This window comes from Scyliorhinus canicula, chromosome 15 (genome assembly GCF_902713615.1).
Source record: "Scyliorhinus canicula chromosome 15, sScyCan1.1, whole genome shotgun sequence".
NCBI lineage: Eukaryota > Metazoa > Chordata > Chondrichthyes > Carcharhiniformes > Scyliorhinidae > Scyliorhinus > Scyliorhinus canicula.
The window spans coordinates 20,770,138-20,797,723 of NC_052160.1; the positions used below are offsets into that span (position 1 = coordinate 20,770,138).

The window sequence follows — 27,586 nt, forward strand, 5'->3', positions numbered from 1 at the left end:
CACAGTCACCCAAGGGCTGGATTGAACCGGGGTCCCTGTTGCTGTGAGGCAACAGTGCTGACCACTTTGTTTAATGTGGGAACCTTGCAGGCCACCATTGTTCACACAGTGCTGGCAGGTTGCTGATCAGATTCCAGTGATATGTGGAGTCACACTGACAGGGTTAGGGTTAGCCTTGCTGCTGCAGCCGGCGGGACAAACCAATCTTCCTTCCCCTATTCTGGCCGTTCAGGAATGGTCGGAGCGCAGAGTCCTCTCTGCAACGTGCAAGTGGTGATCCACGGGGAGATTCCTGTACCAGAAGAGAAGCTTCAAGATTTTTCTGGCTCAGCCTTTTCAGTTAAAACGTCTCACAGGGTGAAAATGTGTTGGACGATCCGAAGTGCAGGGGAGGGACACGAATGGGTATCTATCGCCACCCTATTGGTTTATGACCCTTGCTTGGGCGGAGTCTGGTTGTAATCAGGGTTGTAGATGATCGGGGCCGGGAGGAGGGAGTGTTTCCAACCCCCACTGTTTATGTAAAGAAACTTTATTGCTCCAATCAGATACTAGCTGGTAAGGTTACACCGAAGGCCAGTGGAGTTACCCAGAGAGTAATCACTGCGAACTGTGTGAGTTGATCCGGTTGGGAATTGTGGAGTTTATTCGGGAAGGTGCTGAGATCTAACATAAACAGTGCAAACTCCTGTTGGACACATCGCCAGTTTCGATCCCAGTATGTCGATTCTCAGTGTTGTCTCTCTGGATGCGCCCACACTGGTGTTGCTTGCTGCTCTGACCATTATCCTTCTGGTGTATGTTAGCACCGGGTCCAAATCTCATGGAATCGTCAACTTCCCCCCGGGACCCGCTCCTCTTCCACTGATTGGAAACCTGCACACGTTGGATCTGAAGAAGCTGAACAAATCTCTGATGAAGGTAAGAGGGAAGCAGATTCTTACAGTAAATCAGAAAGCTGTTTTGCAGTTTGCCAACCCCATTAATTTCTGTGCTGGAGGCGCCATATGAATGCAGATTGTTGCCACAAACTGAAAATCAAGCAAAGTGCCTGATTTCCCCCCCAGGAGCAAAGACAAAAATGGAGTCTGTTGTGTTATGTTTCTTCAGGTATTTACTCTTAGTGTATTTGCATTAACCCCTTGTGTATCTACAGTGATGCATATCACCACAGAGTCTGTAGCCCACCACTGTCCATCACTTGGGCAGTTCTGCAAATGGAATAACAGAAAGAACAGCGGATTTCCTAGTGCTGTTGTTGTACCAACGCAATTGAGAAGTTTGGGCTATTACCTCCTGGCTCCTCAACGTCACATTTTCTTTATTCTTTCAAGGGATGTGGGTATGGTCGGCTAGGCCAGCATTTGTTTCCCATCCCTGGTTGCCCTTGAGCCAAGTGGCACCCATTGCTGTGGGTGTGGAGTCACATGTAGGCCAGACCAGATAAGGTGATGCGACCATCAATTCATTCAGAGACACGAGTTGAAGTAAACTCTGGCTTTAATCAGCTTACAACTGAGCCTGCCTGCGACTATACTGAACTGAGGGCGGTCTCGTAGGACCGCAGCACTTATACTTCCTGCTGGGGGCGGAGCAAAGGGCGGAGCCCTGTACATGCTCCTCATCTCCCCCTGTGGGCAGAGCCGCGCAACGGATCACAGATGGAGCCCACAGGAACACAGTAATGTACAGTGTGAATTTATAGTGGTTACACATTCACCACATTCACCCTCTGTTAAAAAAATCAAGTCCGGCAGGGGTGACGGGTCTATAAGTTCAGTCGGTCCGGCACTCGAATCGTGCGTTGAGACCGACGGAGCACTGGTGTTGCAGCCGCTTCGGATGGCTGTGGAAGGATGTTCGGTGCGAATCCGAGGGTGGACTCCGGGGGTGGTTCTACCAGAGCTTCGTTCCTGCGGACCGGTGTGATGGGTGAAAGGGGGCGCGGGAAGCAAGTAGGTGCAGAGGCGCAGGGCATGGGAGGTCGGGTGGGGTGTAGTGTGGGGGTACCTCGACGGTAGTGGTAGTGGTAGTAGATCCTGCAGATGCCAGGTCCCGGAAGGAAATGGTGTCCTGTCAGCCATCGGGGTGTTTGACTAATGCGTAGTGGGGGTTTGAGTGCAGGAGCAGGACCCTCTCTACCAGGGGGTCTGTTTTATGTGTCCGGACGTGCTTCCGAAGGAGGACAGGGCCCGGTGTCCTCAACCAGGATGGAAGCGAGGCCCCCATCGTAGTGCCCCTAGGGAAGGCAAATAATCAATCATGAGGAGTCTGGTTTGTGGCCGTACACAGGAGGGACCTAATTGCATGGAGCGCGTCGGGGAGGACCTCCTGCCAGTGGGAGGTCAGGAGATTCCGGACCGTAGGGTCAGTAGGACGGTCTTCCAGACCGTCGCGTTCTCCCTCTCCACCTGCCCGTTCCCCCTGGTGTTATAGCTGGTCGTCCTGCTCGAGACGATGCCCTTGCCGAGCAGGTACTGACGCAGTTCATCGCTCATAAAGGATGAACCCTTGTCACTGTGGACATAGCTGGGGTAACCGAACAGGGTGAAGACACTGTGCAGAGCTCTGATGACTGTATGGGAGGTCATATCGGGGCATGGGATGGCAAACGGGAAACGGGAGAATTCATCTATAATATTGAGAAAATAGATGTTACGGTTGGTCGAAGGGAGGGGCCCTTTGAAATCGATGCTCAGGCGTTCAAAGGGCCGGGATGCCTTTACCAGGTGGGCCTTGTCTGGTCTATAGAAGTGCGGTTTACACTCTGTGCAGATCGGGCAATTCCTGGTGACAGCTTTAACCTCCTCAGTGGAGAAAGGCAGATTGCGGGCCTTGCTGTAGTGGGCGAACCGGGTGACGCCCGGGTGGCAGAGGTCATTGTAGATAGCCTGTAGTCAGTCGTCTTGCGCGCTGGCACATGTGCCGTGGGACAGGGCATCTGGGGGCTCGTTGAGCTTCCCAGGATGGTATACGATATCATAATTATAGGTGGAGAGTTCGATCCTGCACCGCAGGATCTTGTCATTCTTGATTCTGCCCCGCTGCGAGTTATCAAACATAAAGGCAGCCGATCTCTGGTCGGTGATGAGGGTAAACCTCCTACCTGCGAGGTAGTGCCTCCAGTGCTGTATGGCTTCCACAATGGCTTGGGCTTCCTTTTCGACTGAGGAGTGTCGAAGTTCCGAAGCGGAGAGGGTTCAGGAAAAGAACGCTACTGGCCTACCTGCCTGGTTCAGAGTGGCAGCGAGAGCGACCTCTGAGGCGTCGCTCTCCACCTCGAATGGGACGGATACATCTACCGCCCGCATGGCAGCTTTGATGATGCAGTTGAAGGTCTGGCGAGCCTCGGCTGACAGTGGGAAGAGTGTAGCCTTAAATAGTGGGCGGGCTTTGTCCGCATACTGGGGGACCCACTGGGTGTAGTATGAGAAAAATCCGAGGCACCTATTGAGGGCCCTGGAACAGTGAGGGAGAGGGAGTTGTAAGAGTCCGGGTCAGGGTCGGGTCCTAGGACCCCGTTTTCCACGACGTAGCCGAGGATGGCTAGTCTGGTTGTGCGGAAAACGCATTTCTCCTTATTATATGTGAGGTTGAGTTTTTGGGTGGTTTGGAGAAATCGGTGGAGGTTGGTGTCGTGGTCCTGCTGGTCATGGCCGCAGATGGTGACGTTATCCAAGTACGGAAATGTGGCCCGCAGCCCGTAGTAATCCACCATTCGGTCCATTGCTTGTTGGAACACCTAAACGCCCTTCTGACGCCAATGGGAACCCGGAGGAAATGGAAAAGGCGGCCGTCTGCCTCGAACGCCGTGTAGTGGCGATCCTCCGGGCGTATTGGGAGCTGGTGGTATGCAGACTTCAGATCCACCGTGGAGAATATGCGGTACTGGACGATCTGATTTACCATGTCTGCAATCTGGGAGAGGGAGTACGCATCGAGGTGCGTGAACCGGTTAATGGTCTGGCTGTAATCAACCACCATCCGGAACTTTTTCCCGGTCTTGACGACCACCACCTGAGCTCTCCAGGGACAATTACTGGCCTCTATGACTCCTTCACGTAAGAGACGCCGGACTTCGGATCTAATAAACACCCTGTCCTGCAGGCTATACCTTCTGCTGCGAGTGGCCACTGGTTTGCAGTTGGCGGTGAGATTAGCGAAGAGTGGAGGGGGGTCGATTTTCAGAGTTGCTAGACTGCATATAGTGAGTGGGGGAAGGGGTCCGCCGAAGCTGAGTGTTAGGCTCCTGAGGTTGCACTGGAAATCCAGTTCTCGGAGGAGGAGGGAACAGAGGTCTGGGAGTACATACAGTTGGAAGTTGGTGTAGTTGGTGCCCTGTATTGTTAATGTCGCAATAGTGCGCCCTTGTATCTGAACGGAGTGTGACCCCAAGGCGAGGGAGATTGTTTGCTGTGTCGGAAATATCGGGAGCGAGCGGCGCCTTACCAGACCTGGGTGAACGAAGCTCTCGGTGCTCCCGGAGTCGAAGAGGCACGGTATCTCATATCCGTTGATTTGGACGGACATCATGGAGCTCTTGAGGTGCATTGGCCGCGACTGGGCCAAAGTGACTGCACTGAGATGCGGGTAGTCAGTGGCGTGGTCGGCGGTGCTGGAGTGGCCCCGTGATGACTGTCCACGGAGGTCGTAGTCGTCGAGTGGCATATTGGGTGTTGGCCAAGATAGCGGCCCCCGTTGATCACATGTGGCGGGCGGCGAGGAAGATGGCATCCAAGGTGGCCGCCCCCGTGGATCGCAGGTGGCGGGCGGCGAGGAAGATGGCACCCAAGATGGCCGCCCCCATGGATCGCAGGTGGCGGGCGGCGAGGAAGATGGCACTCAAGATGGCGGCCCCCATGAATCGCACATGGCCGACCGCGTGGGGGAGGATTGCCAAGATGGCAGCCCCCATGAGTCGCAAATGTTGTGCGGAGGCGGAGTTGGCAGACATGCTGCCACATAAGAACATAAGAACTAGGAGCAGGAGTAGGCCATCTGGCCCCTCGAGCCTGCTCCGCCATTCAATGAGATCATGGCAAATCTTTTGTGGACTCAGCTCCAATCCGGCCCGAACACCATAACCCTTAATCCCTTTATTCTTCAAAAAACTATCTATCTTTACCTTAAAAACATTTAATGAAGGAGCCTCAACTGCTTCACTGGGCAAGGAATTCCATAGGTTCACAGCCCTTTGGGTGACGAAGTTCCTCCTAATCTCAGTCCTAAATCTACTTCCCCTTATTTTGAGGCTATGTCCCTAGTTCTGCTTTCACCCGCCAGTGGAAACAACCTGCCCGCATCTATCCTATCCCCTTCATAATTTTTAATGTTTCTATAAGATCCCCCCTCATCCTTCTAAATTCCAACGAGTACAGTCCCAGTCTACTCAACCTCTCCTCGTACTCCAACCCCTTCAGCTCTGGGATTAACCGAGTGAATCTCCTCTGCACACCTCCAGTGCCAGTACGTCCTTTCTCAAGTAAGGAGACCAAATCTGAACACAATACTCCAGGTGTGGCCTCACTAACACCTTATACAATTGCAACATAACCTCCCTAGTCTTAAACACCATCCCTCTCGCAATGAAGGACAAAATTCCATTTGCCTTCTTAATCACCTGTTGCACCTGTAAACTAACTTTCTGTGACTCATGCACTAGCACACCCAGGTCTCTCTGAACAGCAGCATGCTTTAATATTTTATCGTTTAAATAATAATCCCGTTTGCTGTTATTCCTACCAAAATGGATAACCTCACATTTGTCAACATTGTATTCCATCTGCCAGACCCTAGCCCATTCACTTAACCTATCCAAATCCCTCTGCAGACTTCCAGTATCCTCTGCACTTTTCGCTTTACCACTCATCTTAGTGTCATCTGCAAACTTGGACACATTGCCCTTGATCCCCAACTCCAAATCATCTATGTAAATTGTGAACAATTGTGGGCCCAACACGGATCCCTGAGGGACACCACTAGCTACTGATTGCCAACCAGAGAAACACCCATTAATCCCCACTCTTTGCTTTCTATTAATTAACCAATCCTCTATCCATGCTACTACTTTACCCTTAATGCCATGCATCTTTATCTTATGCAGCAACTTTTTGTGTGGCACCTTGTCAAAGGCTTTCTGGAAATCCAGATATACCACATCCATTGGCTCCCCGTTATCTACTGCACTGGTAATGTCCTCAAAAAATTCCACTAAATTAGTTAGGCACGACCTGCCCTTTATGAACCCATGCTGCGCTTGCCCAATGGGCCAATTTCTATCCAGATGCCTCGCTATTTCTTCCTTGATGATAGATTCCAGCACCTTCCCTACTACCAAAGTTAAGCTCACTGGCCTATAATTTCCTGCTCTCTGCCTACCTCCTTTTTAAACAGTGGTGTCACGTTTGCTAATTTCCAATCCACCAGGACCACCCCAGAGTCTAGTGAATTTTGGTAAATCATCATTAGTGCATCTGCAATTTCCCTAGCCATCTCTTTTAGCACTCTGGGATGCATTCCATCAGGGCCAGGAAACTTGTATACCTTTTGCCCCATTAGCTTGCCCATCACTACCTCCTTAGTGATAACAATCCTCTCACGGTCCTCACCTGTCATAGCCTCATTTCTATCAGTCGCTGGCATGTTATTTGTGTCTTCCACTGTGAAGATCGACCCAAAAAACCTGTTCAGTTCCTCAGCCATTTCCTCATCTCCCATTATTAAAACTCCCTTCTCATCCTCCAAAGGACCAATATTTACCGTAGCCACTCTTTTTTGATTATATATTTGTAAAAACTTTTACTGTCTGTTTTTATATTCTGAGTAAGTTTACTCTCATGCTCTATCTTACTCTTCTTTATAGCTTTTTTAGTAGCTTTCTGTTGCCCCCTAAAGATTTCCCAGTCCTCTAGTCTCCCACCAATCTTTGCCACTTTATATGCTTTTTCCTTCAATTTGATACTCTCCCTTATTTCCTCAGATATCCACGGTCGATTTTCCCTTTTTCTACCGTCCTTCCTTTTTGTTGGTATAAACCTTTGCTGAGCACTTTGGAAAGCGACCTCTAACGAGGTTGCTAGTTTTACCGTGTCCTCCAGGTTCTGGGCCCCTTTCTTGAGAAGACGCTGCCGCACGTAATTGGATCGGACCACTGCAACATACACGTCTTGGACGGCGAGTTCGATGTGCTGGGAGGCTGTCACGGCCTGGAAGTTACATTCTCGTGCTAGAGCTTTAAGGTCGCGCAGTGTAGCCACCTGGGTTGGCCACTTCCCGAGTTTAAAATGGAGATTCGCTAAGAACGCAGGGAAAAATGGACAGGCTCAGGGGAAGCAAGCAGAATGCCAAGCTTCCTGTATATTCTTGTTGCAGAAAGCAGACAGCACTGAAACTGACACCCATCTACATATTAATGAGCGATCCCTGGGAACAATAGCAGCAGTTAAAGATAATCGAGGTAAAGCCAGACTCCTCGGCGCCAGCAGGAGCCAACACAAAAGAAGCCAACGGACACTTAGGAACCGCCCAGCGATCAGGGAGCAGCTCCAGTATTGGAGAAATCGATCCAAGCGATCGGTACTTAGTCCAATCAATTGGAAGCAGGTACGGGGTCCGCCCACAAGGGCACAAAACCACTGGGGACTATAAAATAGAGACCCCAAGTTCAGTTCGTCCTTCTTGGCAGGGTCTCTCAGCAGCTCGAAACAACTCTTGACCGCGACCTGCCTAGCAGCTGCACCAAACAAGTAAGTGTCCAGTCAACGCACGCTACGAGATAGGCGCTCCTAAATCTTAGTCCATACCAGCTGGAAGCCTGCAGTCTCAGGATCGAACGAGAGGCCATCGTTCCCTGACCCAGTGGGTTCCTTTTCCAAAGCTAAGTATTCGCCTTTAGTGGTAGAAATAGTCTAGTTCTGTAGTATTTTATGCATGAGTAGCGATTCACTGTGTATATAATAAATGTGTTTTGAGAGGACTTCCGGTGGTGGCGATGACGTAGGAAGCCGCACATTTGGGAGCTCCCGATTCAAACGGACTTTTCGGCTCTTTTTAGAGCCCAAAATGGAATTTTTTCAACGTCTCCCGGTGGGAGAAGGTGTGCTGGTCAACTTTCTCCGCATTTCATGACTCGAACTCGGAGTGGAAAGGGGGAAAAAAACGGCAGCAGCTCCCCAGAAAAAATGGGGGAAGTATTCCAAGATGGCGGCAGGCGGAGCACCAGAGTAGTGGAGGCTGTGGGCGCTGGAGCAGCAAGCTGCTCTCCTGCGCTGTTTTGCAGAGTTTAAGGCTGAGGTGTTGAGCTCTCTGCAGGAAACGAATAAAAAGCTCTCGGAGATTCAGACGACCCAGGGTGCTGCCATCTAGGCGTTGCAGGCGCAGGCCGCTGAACGAGAGGAGGAGGCCATGGTCCTCGCGATTAAGGTGGAAGGGCACGAGGCACTCCACAAGAAATGGCAAGAACGCTTCGAGGAGCTTGATCACCGCATGAGGTGGAAGAATCTGAGGATCTTGGGCCTTGCGGAGGGGCTGGAGAGGTCGGATCTGACAACCTACGTGGCCACGATGCTGAACTCGCTAGTGGGGGCAGGATCTTTCCATCTGCCCCTGGAGCTGGAGGGAGCCCACAGGGTACTGGCCAGGAGGCCCAAGGAGAACGAACCCCCGCGTGCGGTGCTGGTGAGGTTCCACCGGTTCAGTGATTGGGAGTGTGGGTGAAGAGCAGCAATTGGGAGAATAGGGTAGTACGGATCGACCAAGATTGGAGTGCGGAGGTGGCTAAGCGGCGGTCCGGGTTTAATCGGACGAAGGAGGTGCTCTTTAAGAAGAAGGTAAAGTTTGGAATGTTGCAGCCTGCGCGCTTGTGGGTAACTTATTTGGATCGGCATCATTATTTTGATTCCCCGGAGGAGGCGTGGGCCTTCGTGCGGACGGAGAAGCTGGACTCGAACTAGGGGTTGGGGGTTGCAGGGTCGGTTGAAATGCTTTATTGCTGGTTTCTGCTGTTGCTGTGTTTTTTTTTCTGTACTTTTGTAATTTTGATATGGTTATTTATTGGGGTGTTGTTCTGTTTTTTGTTGGGGGGCATTGTTTGGGTTTTGTATTTTGCGGGGGGGGGGGGTTTGTTGTATTCTGTATAGGTTTGGGGGTATGGAGTGGGGCTGGTATTTGGGAGCTGCGTCAGAAGGGTGTGGTGGGGCAGTGCGAAAGCGCGGGCTTTCCTCTGGTTTCCCGCGTTGCGGGGCTGGGGGTGGAGATGATGATGGGGAGGGGCGGGGCCTTAACTGGTTCCTCCCCGCGCTGGAGCGGTGCCTTGAGGAGGGGCAGGATGGGGGATGATCCCACTTTGGGAGGGGTCATGTATTTGGCGGGAGTTTCCGGGGTCAGCAGAAGTTAGCTGACCCACGGGAGTACAATGGAGGACGGTTCGCGGCTAGGAGGGTTCCTAGCCTGGGGGGGGGGGGGGGAAAGGGGAATACCGGGTTGCTGCTGGCAGGGTCAGGAAGGAGCTGGTGTGGGCCGGGGGGGACAGAGGTGAGGTGTTGTCGCTGTGGGGACTGGGTCGGGCGGGGAGGGTGCTGGCCTCGGGCGGGCAGTCGACGGGCTATGGCTAGTCGACGGGGGAGGGGGGCGGGACGCCCTCTGATCCGGTTGGTCACCTGGAATGCGAGAGGACTGAATGAGCCGGTGAAGCGGTCTAGGGTACTTGCTCGTCTGAGGGGGCTAAAGGCAGATGTGGCAATGCTTCAGGAGACCCACCTGAATGTGGCGGACCAGGTCCATCTGAGGAAGGGGTGTGTGGGGCAGGTTTTCCACTCTGGGTTGGATGTGAAGAACTGGGGAGTGGCGATTCTGGTGTGGAAAAATGTGTCGTTTGAGGCATCTGAGGTGGTGGCGGATAAGGGGGGTAGGTTTGTTATGGTTAGGGGCAGGCTACAGGGAGAGAAGGTGGTACTTGCTAGTGTGTATGCCCCAAATTGGGATGATGCGGGCTTTATGAGGCGTATGCTGGGACGGGTCCCGGATCTGGAGGCGGGAGGTCTGATTATGGGGGGGGGGGGACTTCAATACGGTGTTGGATCCTTCACTGGATCGGTCCAGTTCAAGGACGGGTAGGAGGCCAGCGGCGGCCAAGGTGCTGAGGGGGTTTATGGACCAGATGGGAGGGGTGGACCCATGGAAATTTGTGAGGCCGAGGGCACGGGAGTACTCTTTCTTCTCCCATGTACATAGGGTTTATTCTCGGATAGACTTCTTCATAGAACATAGAACAGTACAGCACAGAACAGGCCCTTCGGCCCTCGATGTTGTGCCGAGCAATGATCACCCTACTCAAACCCACGTATCCACCCTATACCCGTAACCCAACAACTCACCCCCTTAACCTTACTTTTTGTTAGGACACTACGGGCAATTTAGCACGGCCAATCCACCTAACCCGCACATCTTTGGACTGTGGGAGGAAACCGGAGCACCCGGAGGAAACCCACGCACACACGGGGAGGACGTGCAGACTCCGCACAGGGGAGGGGTGAATAGGGGACTGATTCTGAGAGTGGAGGAGGCCGAATATTCGGCCATTGCAATCTCCGACCACGCTCCGCATTGGATGGAGTTGGAGATGGGGGAGGTGCGGGACCAGCGCCCGTTGTGGCGGTTGGATCTGGGGCTGTTGGCGGAGGAGGAGGTGTGCAGGAGGATCCGGGCAAGTATTGAGGAGTACCTCGAGGTGAATGATACGGGGGAGGTCCAGGTGGGGATGGTCTGGGAAGCCCTGAAGGCAGTGATTCGTGGGGAGCTGATATCCATCCGGGCACACAGGGAGAGGAGTGAGAGGGATATACTGGTGGGGAAGATGCTGGAGGTAGATAGGAGGTACGCGGAGGCACCAGAGGAGGGATTGTTGGGGGAGAGGCGCAGCCTACAGGCTAAATTTGATTTGTTGACCTCTAGAAAGGCGGAGGCGCAGTGGAGGAAGGCACAAGGGGCAGTGTATGAACATGGTGAAAAGGCGAGTAGGATGCTGGCTCATCAGCTCCGCAAGCGGGATGCGGCTAGGGAAATTGCTGGAGTGAGAGATAAGAGTAGGAATGTGGTGCGGAAGGCGGTAGAGGTGAACGAGGTCTTCAAGGACTTTTACGGGGAACTGTACCGGTCGGAGCCAACGGTGGAGAGGAGGGGAATGGAGAGTTTTCTCGACGGGCTATCTTTCCCGAAGGTGCAGGAAGAGCAGGTGGAGGGGTTGGGGGCGCCGATTGAGCTGGTGGAGCTGGTTAAGGGGATCGGGCAGATGCAGTCAGGGAAGGCGCCAGGGCCGGATGGTTTCCCGGTGGAGTTCTATAAAAAGTTTGTGGACCTAGTGGGCCCCTTGCTGATGCGGACACTTAATGAGGCGTGGGAAGGGGGGACTCTGCCCCCGACGATGTCGCGGGCGCTGATTTCTTTAATCTTAAAGAGGGACAAGGACCCCCAGCAGTGTGGTTCATACAGACCCATATCTCTCCTTAATGTGGATGCCAAGGTGCTGGCAAAGATCCTGGCCACCAGGATAGAGGACTGCGTGCCAGGGGTTGTTACGTGGACCAGACAGGTTTTGTTAAGGGAAGGCAGCTGAACACGAATGTGCAGAGGTTGTTGAATGTTATCATGATGCCGGCGATTGAGGGGGAGACTGAGATAGTGGTGGCGCTGGATGCGGAGAAGGCCTTCGATAGAGTGGAATGGGGGTACTTATGGGAGGTGATGGGGAGGTTTGAATTTGGTGAAGGGTTTAATAGATGGGTGAGGCTGCTATATGAGGCCCCGATGGCATGCGAGTCCACGAATGGGAGGAGGTCGGCGTACTTCCGGCTTTACCGAGGGACCAGGCAGGGTTGCCCCCTGTCCCCCTTGTTGTTTGTATTGGCAATCGAACCGTTGGCGATGGCGTTGAGGGATTCAGGGAGGTGGAAGGGTTTGGTGCGGGGTGGGGAGGAACATAGGGTGTCGTATGCCGATGACCTGCTACTGTATGTGGCGGACCCGGTGGGAGGGATGCCGGGGGTGATGGAGCTGCTAGCTGCGTTTGGGACCTTTTTAGGCTATAAACTAAATCTAGGCAAGAGTGAGGTGTTTGTGGTGCACCCTGGGGACCAGGAGGAGGGAATTGGTAGGCTCCCGCTTAGGAGGGCAGGGGCGAGTTTTAGGTACCTGGGGGTGCAGGTGGCCAGGGACTGGGGGACTCTTCAGTAAGCATAATTTCACCAGGCTTGTGGATCAGATGGAGGAGGAGTTCAAGAGGTGGGACATGCTGCCATTGTCGTTGGCGGGGAGGGTGCAGTCCGTCAAAATGACGGTGCTTCCGAGGTTCTTGTTCCTCTTTCAGTGCCTGCCCATCTTCATCCCCAGGGCCTTCTTTAGGAGGGTGACTAGCAGTATTTGGAGCTTTGTGTGGGCACATGGGTCTCCGAGAGTGAAGAGGGTTTTCCTGGAGCAAGGGAGGGATGGAAGCGGGCTGGCGCTGCCCAACCTTTTGGGGTACTATTGGGCGGCCAATGTGTCAATGATGCGTAAATGGGTGATGGGGGGGGGGGGGGGGGGCGTGGAAAAGAATGGAGATGGCGTCTTGCAGAGGTACGAGCCTGGGTGCTTTGGTAACAGCGCCGTTGCCGCTCTCTCCTAAGAGGTATACCACGAGCCCGGTGGTGGCGGCGACCCTAAGAATCTGGGGACAGTGGAGATGGCATAGGGGGGAAATAGGGGGGAAACAGGGGGCTTGATGGAGGCTCCATTATGTGGAAATCATCGGTTCATCCCGGGGAACACTGATGGGGGATTTAGGGGGTGGCATAGGGTGGGCATTAGTAAACTGAGGGACCTGTTTATTGGCGGGAGGTTTGCGGGCCTGGGGGAACTGGAAGATAAATTTGGGCTCCCCCAAGGGAACATGTTCAGGTACTTGCAGGTAAAGGCGTTTGCTAGGCGACAGGTGGAGGAATTCCCTTTGCTGCCCTCGCGGGGGACGATGGACAGAGTGCTTTCGGGGGTGTGGGTCGGAGAGGGGAAGGTGTCTGACATTTATAAGATAATGCAGGAGGTGGAGGAGTCGTCAGTGGAGGAGCTGAAGGCTAAATGGGAGGGGGAACTAGGGGAGCAGATAGAGGACGGGACTTGGGCGGATGCCTTGGAGAGAGTCAACTCTTCCTCTTCATGTGCGAGGCTTAGTCTCATCCAATTCAAGGTGCTACACCGGGCCCACATGTCCGGGACTAGGATGAGTAGGTTCTTTGGGGTGAGGACAGGTGCACCAGGTGTTCGGGGAGTCCAGCGAATCATGCCCATATGTTCTGGGCATGCCCAGCACTGGAAGAATTCTGGAAAGTGGTGGCGGGGACGGTGTCGAGGGTGGTTGGATCCAGGGTCAAACCAGGGTGGGGACTCGCGATTTTTGGAGTTGCGGCGGAGCCGGGAGTGCAGGAGGCGAAAGAGGCCGGTGTCCTGGCCTTTGCGTCCCTAGTAGCCCGGCGGAGGATCTTGATGCAGTGGAAAGATGAGAGGCGCCCAAGTGTGGAGACCTGGATAAGTGACATGGCGGGATTTATAAAATTGGAGAGGGTCAAATTTGCCCTGAGAGGATCAATACAAGGGTTCTATTAGCGGTGGCAGCCTTTTCTGGACTTTCTGGCTCAAAGATAGGTATCTTGGTCAATAGCAGCAGCAGCCCGGCGGGGGGGGGGGGGGGGGGGGGGGGTGTTCTTTATTATTGTTTCTATTTTTTCTATGGTTATTTAACTTAACATTGTGTTAATTTAAGTTGTTGTTAATATGTTTTGTTGTTCATTGAGGATGGGCGAATGTTTATGACTTTTATCATTATTGTTGGTATTTTATTTTGATTCGTTAGTTGTTATATAAATACAAAATTTATCAAAATCAGCACTTGAACTTGAACCTCGTGGTGGTATAAAGATACCTGGCGACTCTAGAGCAAGGTTATAAAACAGAGCAATTAAGTGTAAAGCACACTTAGCAAAACAAGCAACAGCAGATAGTCTTCTAGCGACTCTTCAGGGCGCTGGCGGCGAGTTGTAAAGATGTGGCGCGCGTAGACTTCATTCACGGGCCGCACGTACAGGCGGTCGAGTATCGCGAGGGCCTCAGTATAAGAGTCAGTTACATCAAGTTGAGTAGAAATACGATGGCTCACCCGTGTGTGGAGTGGATTGAGTTTCTGTTCTGTAACAGAGGAGGTAGTCAACGCAGCCAGGTAGGCCTTGAAGCACCGAAGCCAATGCAAAAAAATATCTTTTGCTTCTGCGGCCTGTGGATCGAGTTCCAGTCGGTCAGTTTTGAGGGCTGATTCCATAGTAGCTTTAAAGTTGATTAAATTGATGCGACCATCAATTCATTCAGAGGCACGAGTTGAAGTAAACTGTGGCTTTAATCGGCTTACAACTGAGCCTGCCTGCGACTATACTGAACTGAGGGCGAACTCGTAGGACCGCAGCACTTATACTTCATGCTGGGGGTGGAGCCAAGGGCGGGGCCCTGTACATGCTCCTAATCTTCCCCTGTGGGCAGAGCCGCGCAATGGCTCACAGATGGAGCCCACAGTAATGTACAGTGTGAATTTATAGTGGTTACACTTCACCACATAGGTGTGGCCGATTTCCTTCACTAAAGGGGACAATAGCAAACCAAGTGGCATTTTACAACAATCAACAATGGTTTCATGGTCATCATTCAACTTTAATTCCAGATTTTGTTTTATTGAATTCAAAATTTTACCATCTGCCATGGTGGGATTCGAACCTGTGTTCCCAGAGCATTTCCCAGGGTATCTGGATTACTAGTTCAGTGACACTACCACTGCGCCATCCTGCAATTGTCCAGAAGGGTGAACTTTCTGTAAAAATGCACTTTCACTGACTTCATTAATGGACACAAAAATGATTTATTGATAGGAATTGTGCAGCAACCGTATAGCTGCAGCCATAAGACATGGGAGCAGAATTAGCCCATTCGGCCCATCGAGTCTGCTCTGCCTTTCAATCATAGCTGATCTGTTTCTTGCCCCCACTCTCTTTCCTTCTCCCCAAAACCCCTAATCTCCTTATTAATCAAGATTTTTCACACATAGGATTCTTGATTATACCAGTTCCCTACATGTCTTTACCTAAGAGGGCATCCCAACCATTCCCCACTCTGAGTGACCATGCCTTTGCATTGCCCTTAAAGGGACAATTACCACACTTTCCCTGGACAATCCAACAAAGTGATTAAAATCGCGAACTTCAGATGGTTCTGCCAGTTTTAATCTCATAAATTACACTGTTGGTTGGGTCTTTCGGAGGTAGGGTTGGGTTAGTTTGGAGATGTGGAGGTGTACCATGAGGAGCTCAGTCCGGGTGTTTTACATTGTTACTTTGAAATTAGAAGAGCTTTTTTTCCTTCTAACTCTTTCAGTGTAACTTATGTGTTCTTGAAGAATTGTGTCCCTTCAATCAGGAGTTTCTTCCAAGTACGTCTCTTCTGACCAAGGGTCTCCCGGTGTTGACGTCTAAGTTGCATTTCTTGAGGTGTGCCCTTAGTGTGCCTTTGAAGTGCTTCCTTTGTCCTCCTGTTTGTGAGCCTTCCTAGAAGCAGATTTGCTTTGGCAGTCGGGTCTATGATGTCCAAAGCACATGGCTGGTCCAGCAATGTTGGTTTCAGATGATCATGGTCTCGATGCTCATGCTCTTGGCTCCTTCAGGGACGCTGATGTTAGTATGCCTGTCCTCCCAGCTAATCCAAAGAATCCATCTCAGATAGCAATAATCGTACCTCTTCAGGGCCCTGAGGTGGTGTCTGTATGTAGTACATAGCTTCTGAGCCATATAGAAGAGTTAGAATACGACTTGCAGTTCACTTATGCACGAGGAGCTTGGGTATCATCACAGATGTTACGGTCATCAAAGACTCTTGACCTTAAGTATTTAAAGGCAGCGTTGTCGGATTGGATACGATATTCGATCTCCGCATCAATGTCAGCCTTAGAGGAGAGGTGGCCCCCAGGTATGGGAAATGTTCCACGTTTGGTAGGGTTTCCCCATTGATCTTGATGGAGGGAGAGACCGGCTCTCGCCCTGGGGCATGTTGGTAAAGGAGTTGAGACTTCTTGAGGTTGAGACTAATTCTTCGGTATGTTTCCCCGATGGTGTCAAGCATGGCTTGGAGATTCTCATCTGACAGAAAAATGTGCTCCTTCTGTTTTCAGGGCAGCAGGGTAGCATGGTGGTTAGCATAAATGCTTCACAGCTCCAGGGTCCCAGGTTTGATTCCCGGCTGGGTCACTGTCTGTGTGGAGTCTGCACGTCCTCCCCCTGTGTGCGTGGGTTTCCTCCGGGTGCTCCGGTTTCCTCCCACAATCCAAAGATGTGCGGGTTAGGTGGATTGGCCATGCTAAATTGCCCGTAGTGTCCTAATAAAAGTAAGGTTAAGGGGGGGGTTGTTGGGTTACAGGTATAGGGTGGATACGTGGGTTTGAATAGGGTGATCATGGCTCGGCACAACATTGAGGACCGAAGGGCCTGTTCTGTGCTGTACTGTTCTATGTTCTATGACAGGGTGGAGATGGGGATGTCATCCGCATACTGTTCCACATGGGATGTCAGTGTTGTTTTTCCTTGGATTTCAACCGATTGAGATTGAAACATTTTCCATCCATCCTGTAGACGATGTGCACTCCACTGGGATGTTTGTTCTTGATAAGGTGAAAGATGGTGGGGCAATGAAAATGGAGAAAATGGTGGGGGCAATGGCACATCCATGCTTGACTCCAGCCTTGACCTCGAAGGTTTCTGCCTTATTTCCATCGGTGAGGATGTTGACGAATTTCTCTGGACAGCGGCCTTTAACAGGATCTTGTGCAGCACTTTCCAGTTGACTGAGTCAAAAGCCTTGGTCAGATGAAAGCCACGTAGAGTGGTTCATGTTGCTCCTGACATTTCTTTTGAAGTTGTAAAGCAGTGAAAATCATGTCCGCTGCTCCACGGTTTGGCGGAAGCCACAATAGTTTTTCAGAGAATTTCTTCAAAGACTTGGAGAAGGCGGCTAGCACGAAATTGGGCGGATGATCTTCCTGTTGATGGAGAATAAGAAGATTCCTAGGTAGTCCCCGCAGTCTGCTTTGTCTCCTTTCTTGAAGATGGGGATGATGATAGCATCCCTGAGGTTGGCTGGAATTTCTTTTGCCCCAAATTTTCAGGAACCTCTGATGGAGGTGAAGGGTGATCTCTTCTCCTCCAAGTTTGAATATCTCCGCTAGATACACCACCCTCACCACATAGCTAGTGATGTAAAAAAAAGGGGGCGTGCCCACCTTCAGGCCAGTCCTTTTGTACCTCGCCGCTGGAGGTGTGGACGTGCTTTGCTTCTCCAGTCCCACCCGGCCTCAGGAAGGTTGGTTAAGACAGGCACTTTCCTTTCAAGCACAGGTAGGTTGCTACAGAGTGCCAAACCGCCGCCGATTGCCACTCCGAGGAATGTATGGGTCAGTGTCTTTAACGTCAATCATGATCAGCAAGTTGCCAGTTGAAAGGTAATAAGAGCACCCCTCCCCCCACCCACCTCCCTGCAAGAGACACCAATAATAAACTGTAACAAATGTAGAATGGAAATTTCATTTGCAATGTCTTGGGAGTGGGTGATGATGTACTTATGCCCCTATCGTGTCCACCAGTTGCAGAAACCTCTAAGTGTACTCATAGTATCCCATCTCCATGGGCACCCTGGTGCTGAACAGCCCCATGATACGGAGCACCATCTCCTCTGTCAACCTTATTGGATGTCGCCATGCCTGTGCCCACACTGGTTCTCGGCTGCCCCCTTCTGTTTTGTTCTGCCTTGGTATTTAGGAGAGAGCAGAATTTCAGGTGAATGTGTTGCATTGTGACTGGGTGATACGCCTGCCCTAGCCGAATAGCTGAAGATGCGTGTAGGCTGCGAGAGGTGGGTTTGAGGCTGGCATCATTGGAAAGTGTGTGACAGTCAGGTGGAGTTTGTGTGAATGTTAGTCATAAGTCCTGAGAGCTGGTGAGTGCTGCTGGGTGAGATACTGGAGTGCGATACATTAAGCAGTGTGAGAGGTTAGTGCTGTGGTGAATAGGAGATGTCATGAGATGATGCATTCACTAACGTTAAAAACCGAATGAGGCCCTTGCATTTCTTTCGGCACTGAAGCCAGGTTTTTGGGGCCGAACTCTAAGCATTGATCTCCCTGGCTACCTGCACCCATTGACACGGGAGATTTGCAGTCACAATCCACCCTTCCATGACAACATGGACTCTCTCCTCTGGTTCAGCACAAAGACTAATGCTTGTGGTGCCACCTCAGTAAAGGCAAAGGTAAAGTTGCCATAGTCCCAGATGGCCATCGGCTGCTTTCCCCTTTGAGGGGGAGAACTGACTGGTGGTCATTTAACCTGAGGATCACCACACCTGAGGTGAGGGGCAAGGTTGAGAAGGTGGGGCCTTCATGAATAGCTTCAGGCAGTGCGGCAATTGAACCCACGCTGCTGGACCAACCAGGGGAAACATTTTCTCAGCATTTACCCTGTCAAGCCCTTTAAGAATTGTATACGATTTGTTTGGACCACCTCTCATTCTTCAACACTCCAGGGAATATCAGACCAGTCTCTTCTCATGGACCAATCCCCTCTTCCGGGAAAAACATCCCACACCCAAAAACGGGAAAAGAGGATTTTGTTTGCCGTAAAAATGATGTTGTAAAGAAATACTAGGACAGTTCAACATATAAATCAATTTTGAAATATACTCCCAGTCCTGTCTGTGAAAGAAAACCAATCAATTCATGATGGGTCCTTTTGACCTGGTACTAGTGATTCATCTCAGGAGTTTACAAACAGCAACTACCACTTGCACACAAGGGAATACACATGCGTGACTTTAAAGACAAAAATAGTAAGAAGCATAGTGCAACCAGACCCCCAGATAACCTGTGAGAAACGCCTCAAGCGATGAAATAGCCTTTATTATCTTAACTTGGACAGAAATAAATATTAAACTGTCCTGATGTATTTGTGGATACCTGATAGTTTGATTGTATGAATGTGAATTATTGACACAAGACGTGCTGTTTAAACAATTGACTTAATTGGTCACGCAAATATATTTCTTTTGTTAGATATCTGAGAAATACGGCACAGTATTCAGTGTCAAGCTGGGACTCAGGAGTGTTGTGGTGCTGACCGGCTATGACACAGTGAAGGATGCACTTGTCAACCATGCAGATGCATTTGGTGAAAGGGCACGAGTCCCAATATTTGACGCAGTTTCAAAGGGACATGGTAATTCTCACCTTTAACTTCATTATTGTAAAACCTGTGAGTTGAAATCTGGTCGCATTCTGTCGTGGTTCAGGTCATTATTGCAATTTGAATTTTGCCACGGTTCGTTTTTCTAAATCTTAATGTCTTAAAGAACTTCGGAAGATACAAATACCCCTCCGAATAACTAATTTCCTGTAACTTCAAGAAAAGATGGTGGGGAAGGAAATTTATCTGCCGTCCTATTTTTAACGGACGTGTTAATACCTTTATTAATGTATGAAGGAATTTCCGATGGGGTTAGGAACATTGGAACAGGAGGAGGCTATTTCGATCCTCAAATCTGCTCTAACATCCAATGAGACCATAGCTGACCTGCGATCTAACTCCATATGCCCACCCAACTTTGCCCAAATTTCTCAATACCTTTGGTTAACAGAAATCTATCAATCTTGGGTTTTAAATTAACTGTTGGTCCAGCGTCAACTGGCACTTGCGTTAAGTGGAGTTAGACGAGGCCCGTCTGCAGCCTACGCAGCAATAAAGCACTGTTTTTGCGCTGAAAAGGCAAAATCGGTTTGTGCCTGTGGAAGTCACACAAATATAATCCCAATATCACTGACAGTAATTTCTAGGCTTCCAACACTTTACATTTAAGATAGCTGTCAACTGCAGATATATTAGCCCAAGATCTGTTAAATGCAAATATCTTTCATTTTATTTGAAGATTTTATGACTTTTTGAAGAACTTTTCGATGCTTATTGTGCAATGAAACACTTTCCTTCTTTAATTACCAAGTCCCACCTTGAGTGTAACATGGTTTGAAGTGGTTGAAAGGCCCCTCAAGGCTCCACACTCTCAGTGCAGTACTGAGGGAATGCTGCACTATCAGAGTTGCCGTCTTTAAATTAAGGCGATCAACAGAATCAACATCAGCTGTCTAGTGTGACTCTGGAGTTGTGAAGTGACAGTGCTAACCACTGGACCGCCCAGAGGCTGTAAAAGACCCTCTAGAAATGCAAACCTTTCTCGGAGCGCTGTTTTCCGTTTCCCTCACCAGCCATCCCATGGACTCTTGGAGGAAGGTTGTCAATTAATAATTAATTACAACAGCTACAGTGATTGCTTATTTCTGATGGATTTAATTGTAGGCATTATTTTTGGTCATGGGGATTCATGGAAGCAAATGAGAAGGTTCGCCTTAACTACACTGCGAGATTTTGGAATGGGGAAGAAAACCATTGAAGATAAAATAATGGAGGAAACAGATTTTCTGATGAAAATGATTGATTCTCATAAAGGTAAAGTAAATTAACAGAGTTATCAGTGCTTCTTTTCTCTGTGTGCTTCTACTAATTTATAAATGCAGTTTTGCATCCAGGAATTGTAGAAATCCTGCTGACTCACAGCGCTGAGGACCAGGGTTCGATCCCGGCCCGGGTCACTGTCCATGTGGTGTTTGCACGTTCTCCATTGTCATGGGACTGTCCCTGTAAGAAAGGTTTTTGTCTTATCACATGGCTTCAGTGATGTCATTTTGTGGGTGGAGCTGAGCTGTGGCTGTGAGTTTTTCTTAATTTCAATTTCAGATTTGGCTGCTGTGGACTCAGACAGAGAACAGAAGTGTTTGGACCTGTCTCTTTATTTTCATTTTAAATATCTGTTCCAGTAAAAATTACCTTGGTGGTGCTTTAGATATAGTTTTCTTTCCGGAAGGGTTTAACCCTGCTGGTGAGACAAGGTCAGAATTTCAGGGAAAGCCAGTCTTATTCAAGTGAGAATGTAGAGTGCTGGGCCACGCCCTTGAAACTGGGTTTTGGCTTATGGGGTTTTGTTTTTGAATTGGAACAGTTAAGGGGGAATTCATTAACTGTTATACATAGATTACTGTAGCTGTGGGGTGTCTTTATGTTTGTAATTGATAAAGATTCTTGCTGTCTGTTTATATGAATGTTAACAAAGTTCTTAGAAAAAAGCTTATTTTTATTTAAGTGTCCTGGAAGACTGTTGAAAGGCTCTTGTGCTCATCCTAGTCAAATTTTACAAAATGTTATAGGTCAGGTGAACGCCATAATATACTTCGGAGTTTCTAAAAGCTGGCCAATAACACCCTGCCTGCATGAATCTCGCCCCCACAACCCAAAAATGTGCAGGATAGGTGGATTGGCCAATTTAAAGTGCCCAGTTCTTTTTTTCCAATTAAATTGCCCCATAATTGGAAAAATGAATTGGCCACTTTAAATTTATTTACAAAAAATTAATTGTAGAAATCTATGTCACAGAAAGAGGGCTATTGTGTCTCTTTTCCAGAATAAAACTATTGATCAGTGCCTATATTTCTGTAACTTCCTCTGGTGTGAATTCAAAAAGTTTGTCTGCAACTGATGTGACCAACTGGTTTGTAGTTTTCTCGAATATCTGTCTCTCAACTCATGACTGTTCTCCAATTGCTCAGCACAATTTGTATATCCAGGGAGGATTGAAATATCCTTGCCAGAACCCCTGCTATCTCCTCTCTACCTTCCTTTAACAGCTGAAGGAACAATACCGAAGCATTACCTACCTGGCTGGCAATACAATTGTAATTTACTCTAAAGGACCAGTGTCAGATTGTGTGTGAATTTTGTTTTTCTTTTGCAGGCAAAGCCTTTAATCCAACCGTCAAACTGAACTCCGCTGTGGCCAACATAATTTGTTCAATAGTTTTTGGCGACAGATTTAATTACGAGGATGAAAAGTTTGTCAGTTTAGTAACGAGAGTGAATGAAAACATTCAACTTCTTGGTTCCCCCATGGTCCAGGTAAAACTCACCTTTCACTTACACCAGAAAATAACATTTACAACCAGCTGAAAGGGGTCTGTGAGTGGAGTCACAAAGAGTCTGTGGTACAACACATTAGTAAAGTTGCTTTCTCGCATGGCTGGTTAATTTCGGGACGAATATTAGTCATGATTTTGAGTTGTACCTTACTTAATTATGTATCTAATGGGGAGGGGAAAATAAACCTCAGCATGTTCAAACAAAATGTCCCTTAAACTATATGACATAGAAACGCGCTTCAATTTTACCAGAGGGAGGTTATTCTGACAATTGTGCTTGAGCTGGTTCAATACCACAAAAGTCCAAAACGTTTTTCACTGCCCTTACGATCACTGCATTATTTGAGGGGAGACGGTGGCATAGTGGGAATGTCACTCGATTAGCAATCCAGACAATCAGCCTAATGCTCCAGGAACATGGGTTCAAGCCCCGTAGCAGCTGTTAAATTTAAATTCAATTAATAAATATGGAATACGAAGCTGGTTCCAATAATAGTGTTAAAACCCCAACTGGTTCATTTCTGCTGCATTGGTCTACATGTGACTCCAGGCCCACAGCAATGTGGTTGACTTTGAAACGACCTAGCAAACCACTGTTGAAAAAGGGAAAAGAAATGAAACTGGAAGGACCATGTGGCATCAACCCAGGCACTGGTACCTACAGTGGCACACCATGCCCTGTTGACCATGCAACGTCCTCCTCACTAACATGTGGGATCTTGATAGGTCGCTGTCAGCTAAGGGTTATGGCAAAGATTCTCAATGTTTTTTGGTTAAAGGACATTTTTGTCAAAATAATTAATTACGCTGGAAATCTGATCTAAATTACAGCACTATATATAAGCCACACTGTAAAAATGCAGCACGTAAAGAGTGTTTGAATAATTATTTTAAGAAAACGCGTACATACTTACAGATATCTGTGAGATGGCTGTGTCTGCACCTCACTGCGAGATCTGTTGTTATTGACAGGAGGGGGATTAATTTAAGCGGCCCAAATTTCTCCTCTCACAACCTCTCCATCAACTGCTGCTTTTTGATTTACATCAGTTTCTTAGGGCAGCACGGTAGCATTGTGGATAGCACAATCGCTTCACAGCTCCAGGGTCCCAGGTTCGATTCCGGCTTGGGTCACTGTCTGTGCAGAGTTTGTACATTCTCCCCATGTGTGCGTGGGTTTCCTCCGGGTGCACCGGTTTCCTCCCACAGTCCAAAGATGTGCAGGTTAGGTGGATTGGCCATGATAAATTGCCCTTAGTGTCCAAAATTGCCCTTAGTGTTGGGTGGGGTTACTGGGTTATGGGGATAGGGTAGAGGTGTTAACCTTGGGTAGGGTGCTCTTTCCAGGAGCCGGTGCAGACTCGATGGGCCGAATGGCCTCCTTCTGCACTGTAAATTCTATGTAAACAGAAAAGTGTTTTTGATTTCCCCCTTTATAAATGGTGCCATATTTTACCCAACCCTTCAGTTTGGAGTCTATCCATTTATCTACCAATAACCCCACAGCAAACTTGAGATAAAGTAAAAGAAGAGGGTTAGTTTATTTTACAGACACACATGCAAGATACGGGAAAGGGGTTTCACAACGGCCACCCCTTTTGCAATCATAAAATAAAACACGTATCAGGGAACGAAGGGAATACAGGGCAAAATTATCATAAAAATAAGAGATAGGGTTTCACGTGAGCCCCAAGTCCTAAATTAAAAGTCCACTGGTGCATTCCTTCAGAGGTTAGCAGGCTGACGTGTCTTCCCAGAAGCTAGGGCTTCCCCAATTGAAGGCGCAGTCATTTTTATATCGATACAGGAGTTCTTATGTTCCAGTTGTGTAAATGTTGCCGTTGCCCAGAGGACCGTAGGTTCAAAGAAAAAAGAACAAAAAAAAGTACAGCACGGAACAGGCCCTTCAGCCCTCCAAGCCTGTGCCGACCATGCTGCCCATCTAAACAAAAATCCTCTGCACTTCCGGGGTCTATATCTCACTATTCCCATCCTATTCATGTATTTGTCAAGATGCCCCTCAAACATCACTATCGTCCCTGCTTCCATCAGCTCCTCTGGCAGCGAGTTCCAGGCACCCACTACCCTCTGTGTAAAAAAACTTGCCCCGTACATCTCCTCTAAACCTTGCCCCTCGCACCTTAAAACCTATGCCCCCTAGTAATTGACCCCTCTACCCTGGGAAAAAGCCTCTGACTATCCACTCTGTCTATGCCCCTCTTAATTTTGTTGATCTCTGTCAGGTCGCCCCTCAACTTCCGTCGTTCCAGTGAGAACAAACCGAATTTATTTAACCTCTCCTCATAGTTAATGCCCTCCATACTACGCAACATCTTGGTAAATCTCTTCTGCACCCTCTCTAAAGCCTCCACATCCTTCTGATAAAGTGGCGACCAGAATTGAACACTATACTCCAAGTGTGGCCTAACTAAGGTTCTATACAGCTGCAACATGACTTGCCAATTTTTATACCCAATGCCCCAGCCAATGAAGGCAAGCATGTCTCTCCGCCAAATTATCTTAATCATGCTGTATCCTCTGACAGTCCCCATTGCTATCCGCAATTCCACCAACCTTTGTGTCGTCTGCAAACTTACTAATCAGACCAGTTACATTTTCCTCAAAATCATTTATATATACTACGAACAGGAAAGGTCCCAGCATTGATGCCTGCGGAACACCACTAGTCACAGGCCTCCAATCAGGAAAGCACCCTTCAATTGCTACTTTCTGCCTTCTATGACCTAGCCAGTTCTGTATCCTGATCCCGTGTGACTTCACCTTTTGTACCAGTCTGCCATGAGGGACCTTGTCAAAGGCCTTACCGAAGTCCGTATAGACAACATCCACTGCCCTACCTATTTCAATCATCTTTGTGACCTCCTCGAAAAACTCTATATCAAGTTAGTGAGACACGACCTCCCCTTCACAAAACTATGCTGCCTCTTGCTAATACGTCCATTTGCTTCCAAATGTGAGTAGATCCTGTCTCGAAGAATTCTCTCCAGTAATTTCCCTACCACTGACGTAAGGCTCACCGGCCTGTAGTTCCCTTGATTATCCTTGCGACCCTTCTTAACCAAAGGAACAACATTGGCTATTCTCCAGTCCTCCGGGACATCACCTGAAGACAGTGAAGATCCAAAGATTTCTGTCAAGACCTCAGCAATTTTCTCTCTAGCCTACTTTAATATTCTGAGGTAGATCCCATCAGGCCCTGGGGACCTATCTACCTTACTATTTTTCAAGACGCCCAATACCTCGTCTTTTTGGATCTCAATGTGACCCAGGCTATCTACACACCCTTCTCCAGACTCAACATCCACTAATTCCTTCGCTTTGGTGAATACTGATGCAAAGTATTCATTTAGTACCTCGCCCATTTCCTCTGGCTCCACACGTAGATTCCCTCGCTTGTCCTTCAGTGGGCCCACCCTTTCCCTGGCTACCCACTTGCTTTTTATGTACGTTTAAAAATCCTTGGGATTTTCCTTAACCCTATTTGCCAATGACTTTTCGTGACCCCTTTTAGCCCTCCTGACGCCTTGCTTAAGTTCCTTCCTACTTTCCTTATATTCCACACAGGCTTCGTCTGTTCTCAGCCTTCTAGCCCTGACAAATGCCTCCTTTTTCTTTTTGACGAGGCCTACAATATCTCTCATTGTACAAGATTCCCGAAATTTGCCCTATTTATCCTTCTTCTGCACAGGAACATGCCGGTCCTGAATTCCTTTAAACTGACATTTGAAAGCCTCCCACATGTCAGGTGTTGATTTCCCCTCAAACATCTGTTCCCAATCTAGGTTCTTCAGTTCCTGCTTTATATTGTTATAATTAGCCTTCCCCCAATTTAGCACATTCACCCTCGGACCACTCTTATCCTTGTCCACCAGCACTTTAAAACTTATTGAATTGTGGTCACTGTTCCCGAAATGGTCCCCTACTGAAACTTCTACCACCTGGCCGGGCTCATTCCCCAATACCAGGTCCAGTATAGTCCCTTCCCTAGTTGGACGATCTACATATTGTTTTAAGAAGCCCTCCTGGATGCTCCTTACAAACTCTGCCCCGCCCAAGCCCCTGGCACTAAGTGAGTCCCAGTCAATATTGGGGAAGTTAAAGTCTCCCATCACAACAACCTGTTGCTTTTACCCCTTTCCAAAATCTGTCTGCCTATCTACTCCTCTATCTCCCGCTGGCTGTTGGGTGGCCTGTAGTAAACCCCCAACATTGTGACTGCTACCTTCTTATTCCTGATCTCTACCCATATAGCCTCGCTGCCCTCTGAGGTGTCCCTAGTTCTCCCTCAGTTTTTTCACAATCTGACCTATTGCTCCGGTACCCACCCCCCTGCCTATTAGTTTAAACCCTCCCGTGTGACACTAGCAAACCTTGCGGCCAGGATGTTTATGCCTCTCCAGTTTAGATGCAACCCGTCCTTCTTATACTGGTCACACCCACAGCTGCCCCGGAAGAGCTCCCCGTGGTCCAGATAACGGAAACCCTCCCTCCTACACCAGCTGTTTAGGCACGTGTTGAACTGCTCTATCTTCCTATTTCAAGTCTCACTGGCACGTGGCACAGGGAGTAATCCTGAGATTACAACCCTAGAGGTCCTGTCTTTTAACTTTCTGCCTAGTTCCCTGAACTCCTGCTGCAGGACCTCATGCCCCTTCCTGCCTATGTCGTTAGTACCAATATGTACAATGACATGTTTGCCCTCTCCCTTCAGGATGCCCACTATACGTTCAGAGACATCCTGGACCCTGACACCAGGGAGGCAACATACCATCCTGGAGTCTCTTTCACATCCAGAGAAGCACCTATCTGTGCCCCTGACTATAGAGTCCCATATGACTATTGCTCTTCTGCACTTTGACCCTCCCTGCTGAACATCAGAGCCAGTTGTGGTGCCACTGCTCTGGCAACTGCTGTTTTCCCCTAATAGGCTATTTCCACCAACAGTATCCAAAGTGGTATACCTGTTCGAGAGGGGAACAACCACAGGGGATTCCTGCACTGACTGCCTCCCCCTTCTGGTGGTTACCCATCTCTCTGCCTGCATCTTGGGTGTGACCACATCTCTATAACTCCTATTTATGATGCTTCCGCCACTTGCATCCTCCTAAGTGCATCCAATTGCTGCTCCAACTGAACCACGCAGTCTGTGAGGAGCTGCCATTGGTTACACTTGCTGCAGATGTAGTCGACCGGGATGCTGGAAGCGTCACAGATCTGCCACATCTCACAGTTGGAGCACTGCACCCCACTGAGAGACATTTAATCATTAATTAATTAATTAATTTAATTAATTAATTAATTAAAAATAAACACTTGAATTATTGTTGATAGATTGAGTTACAATTCACTATATGGTCCTGACGCTAGATGATTTTTAACTGTAAATTTAAATGCTAAATACCGATCTCTGCCCTCAGGTTTAGTTACTCCACTATCTCATTA

General features: G+C 48.9%; 1 protein-coding gene across 1 annotated transcript in view; it reads left to right on the forward strand.

Moving 5' to 3' along the window:
* Nucleotides 1-463: 463 nt before the first annotated feature.
* Nucleotides 464-27,586, forward strand: part of LOC119978871 (cytochrome P450 2K4-like) — a 52,410-nt gene continuing 25,287 nt past the window's right edge. Inside the window, exons 1-4 of the mRNA XM_038820779.1 lie at nt 464-921; nt 19,160-19,322; nt 20,454-20,603; nt 21,943-22,103. Coding sequence (XP_038676707.1) covers nt 721-921; nt 19,160-19,322; nt 20,454-20,603; nt 21,943-22,103 — 675 coding nt within the window. The 5' untranslated portion in view covers nt 464-720. The remainder of the gene's footprint in view (nt 922-19,159; nt 19,323-20,453; nt 20,604-21,942; nt 22,104-27,586) is intronic.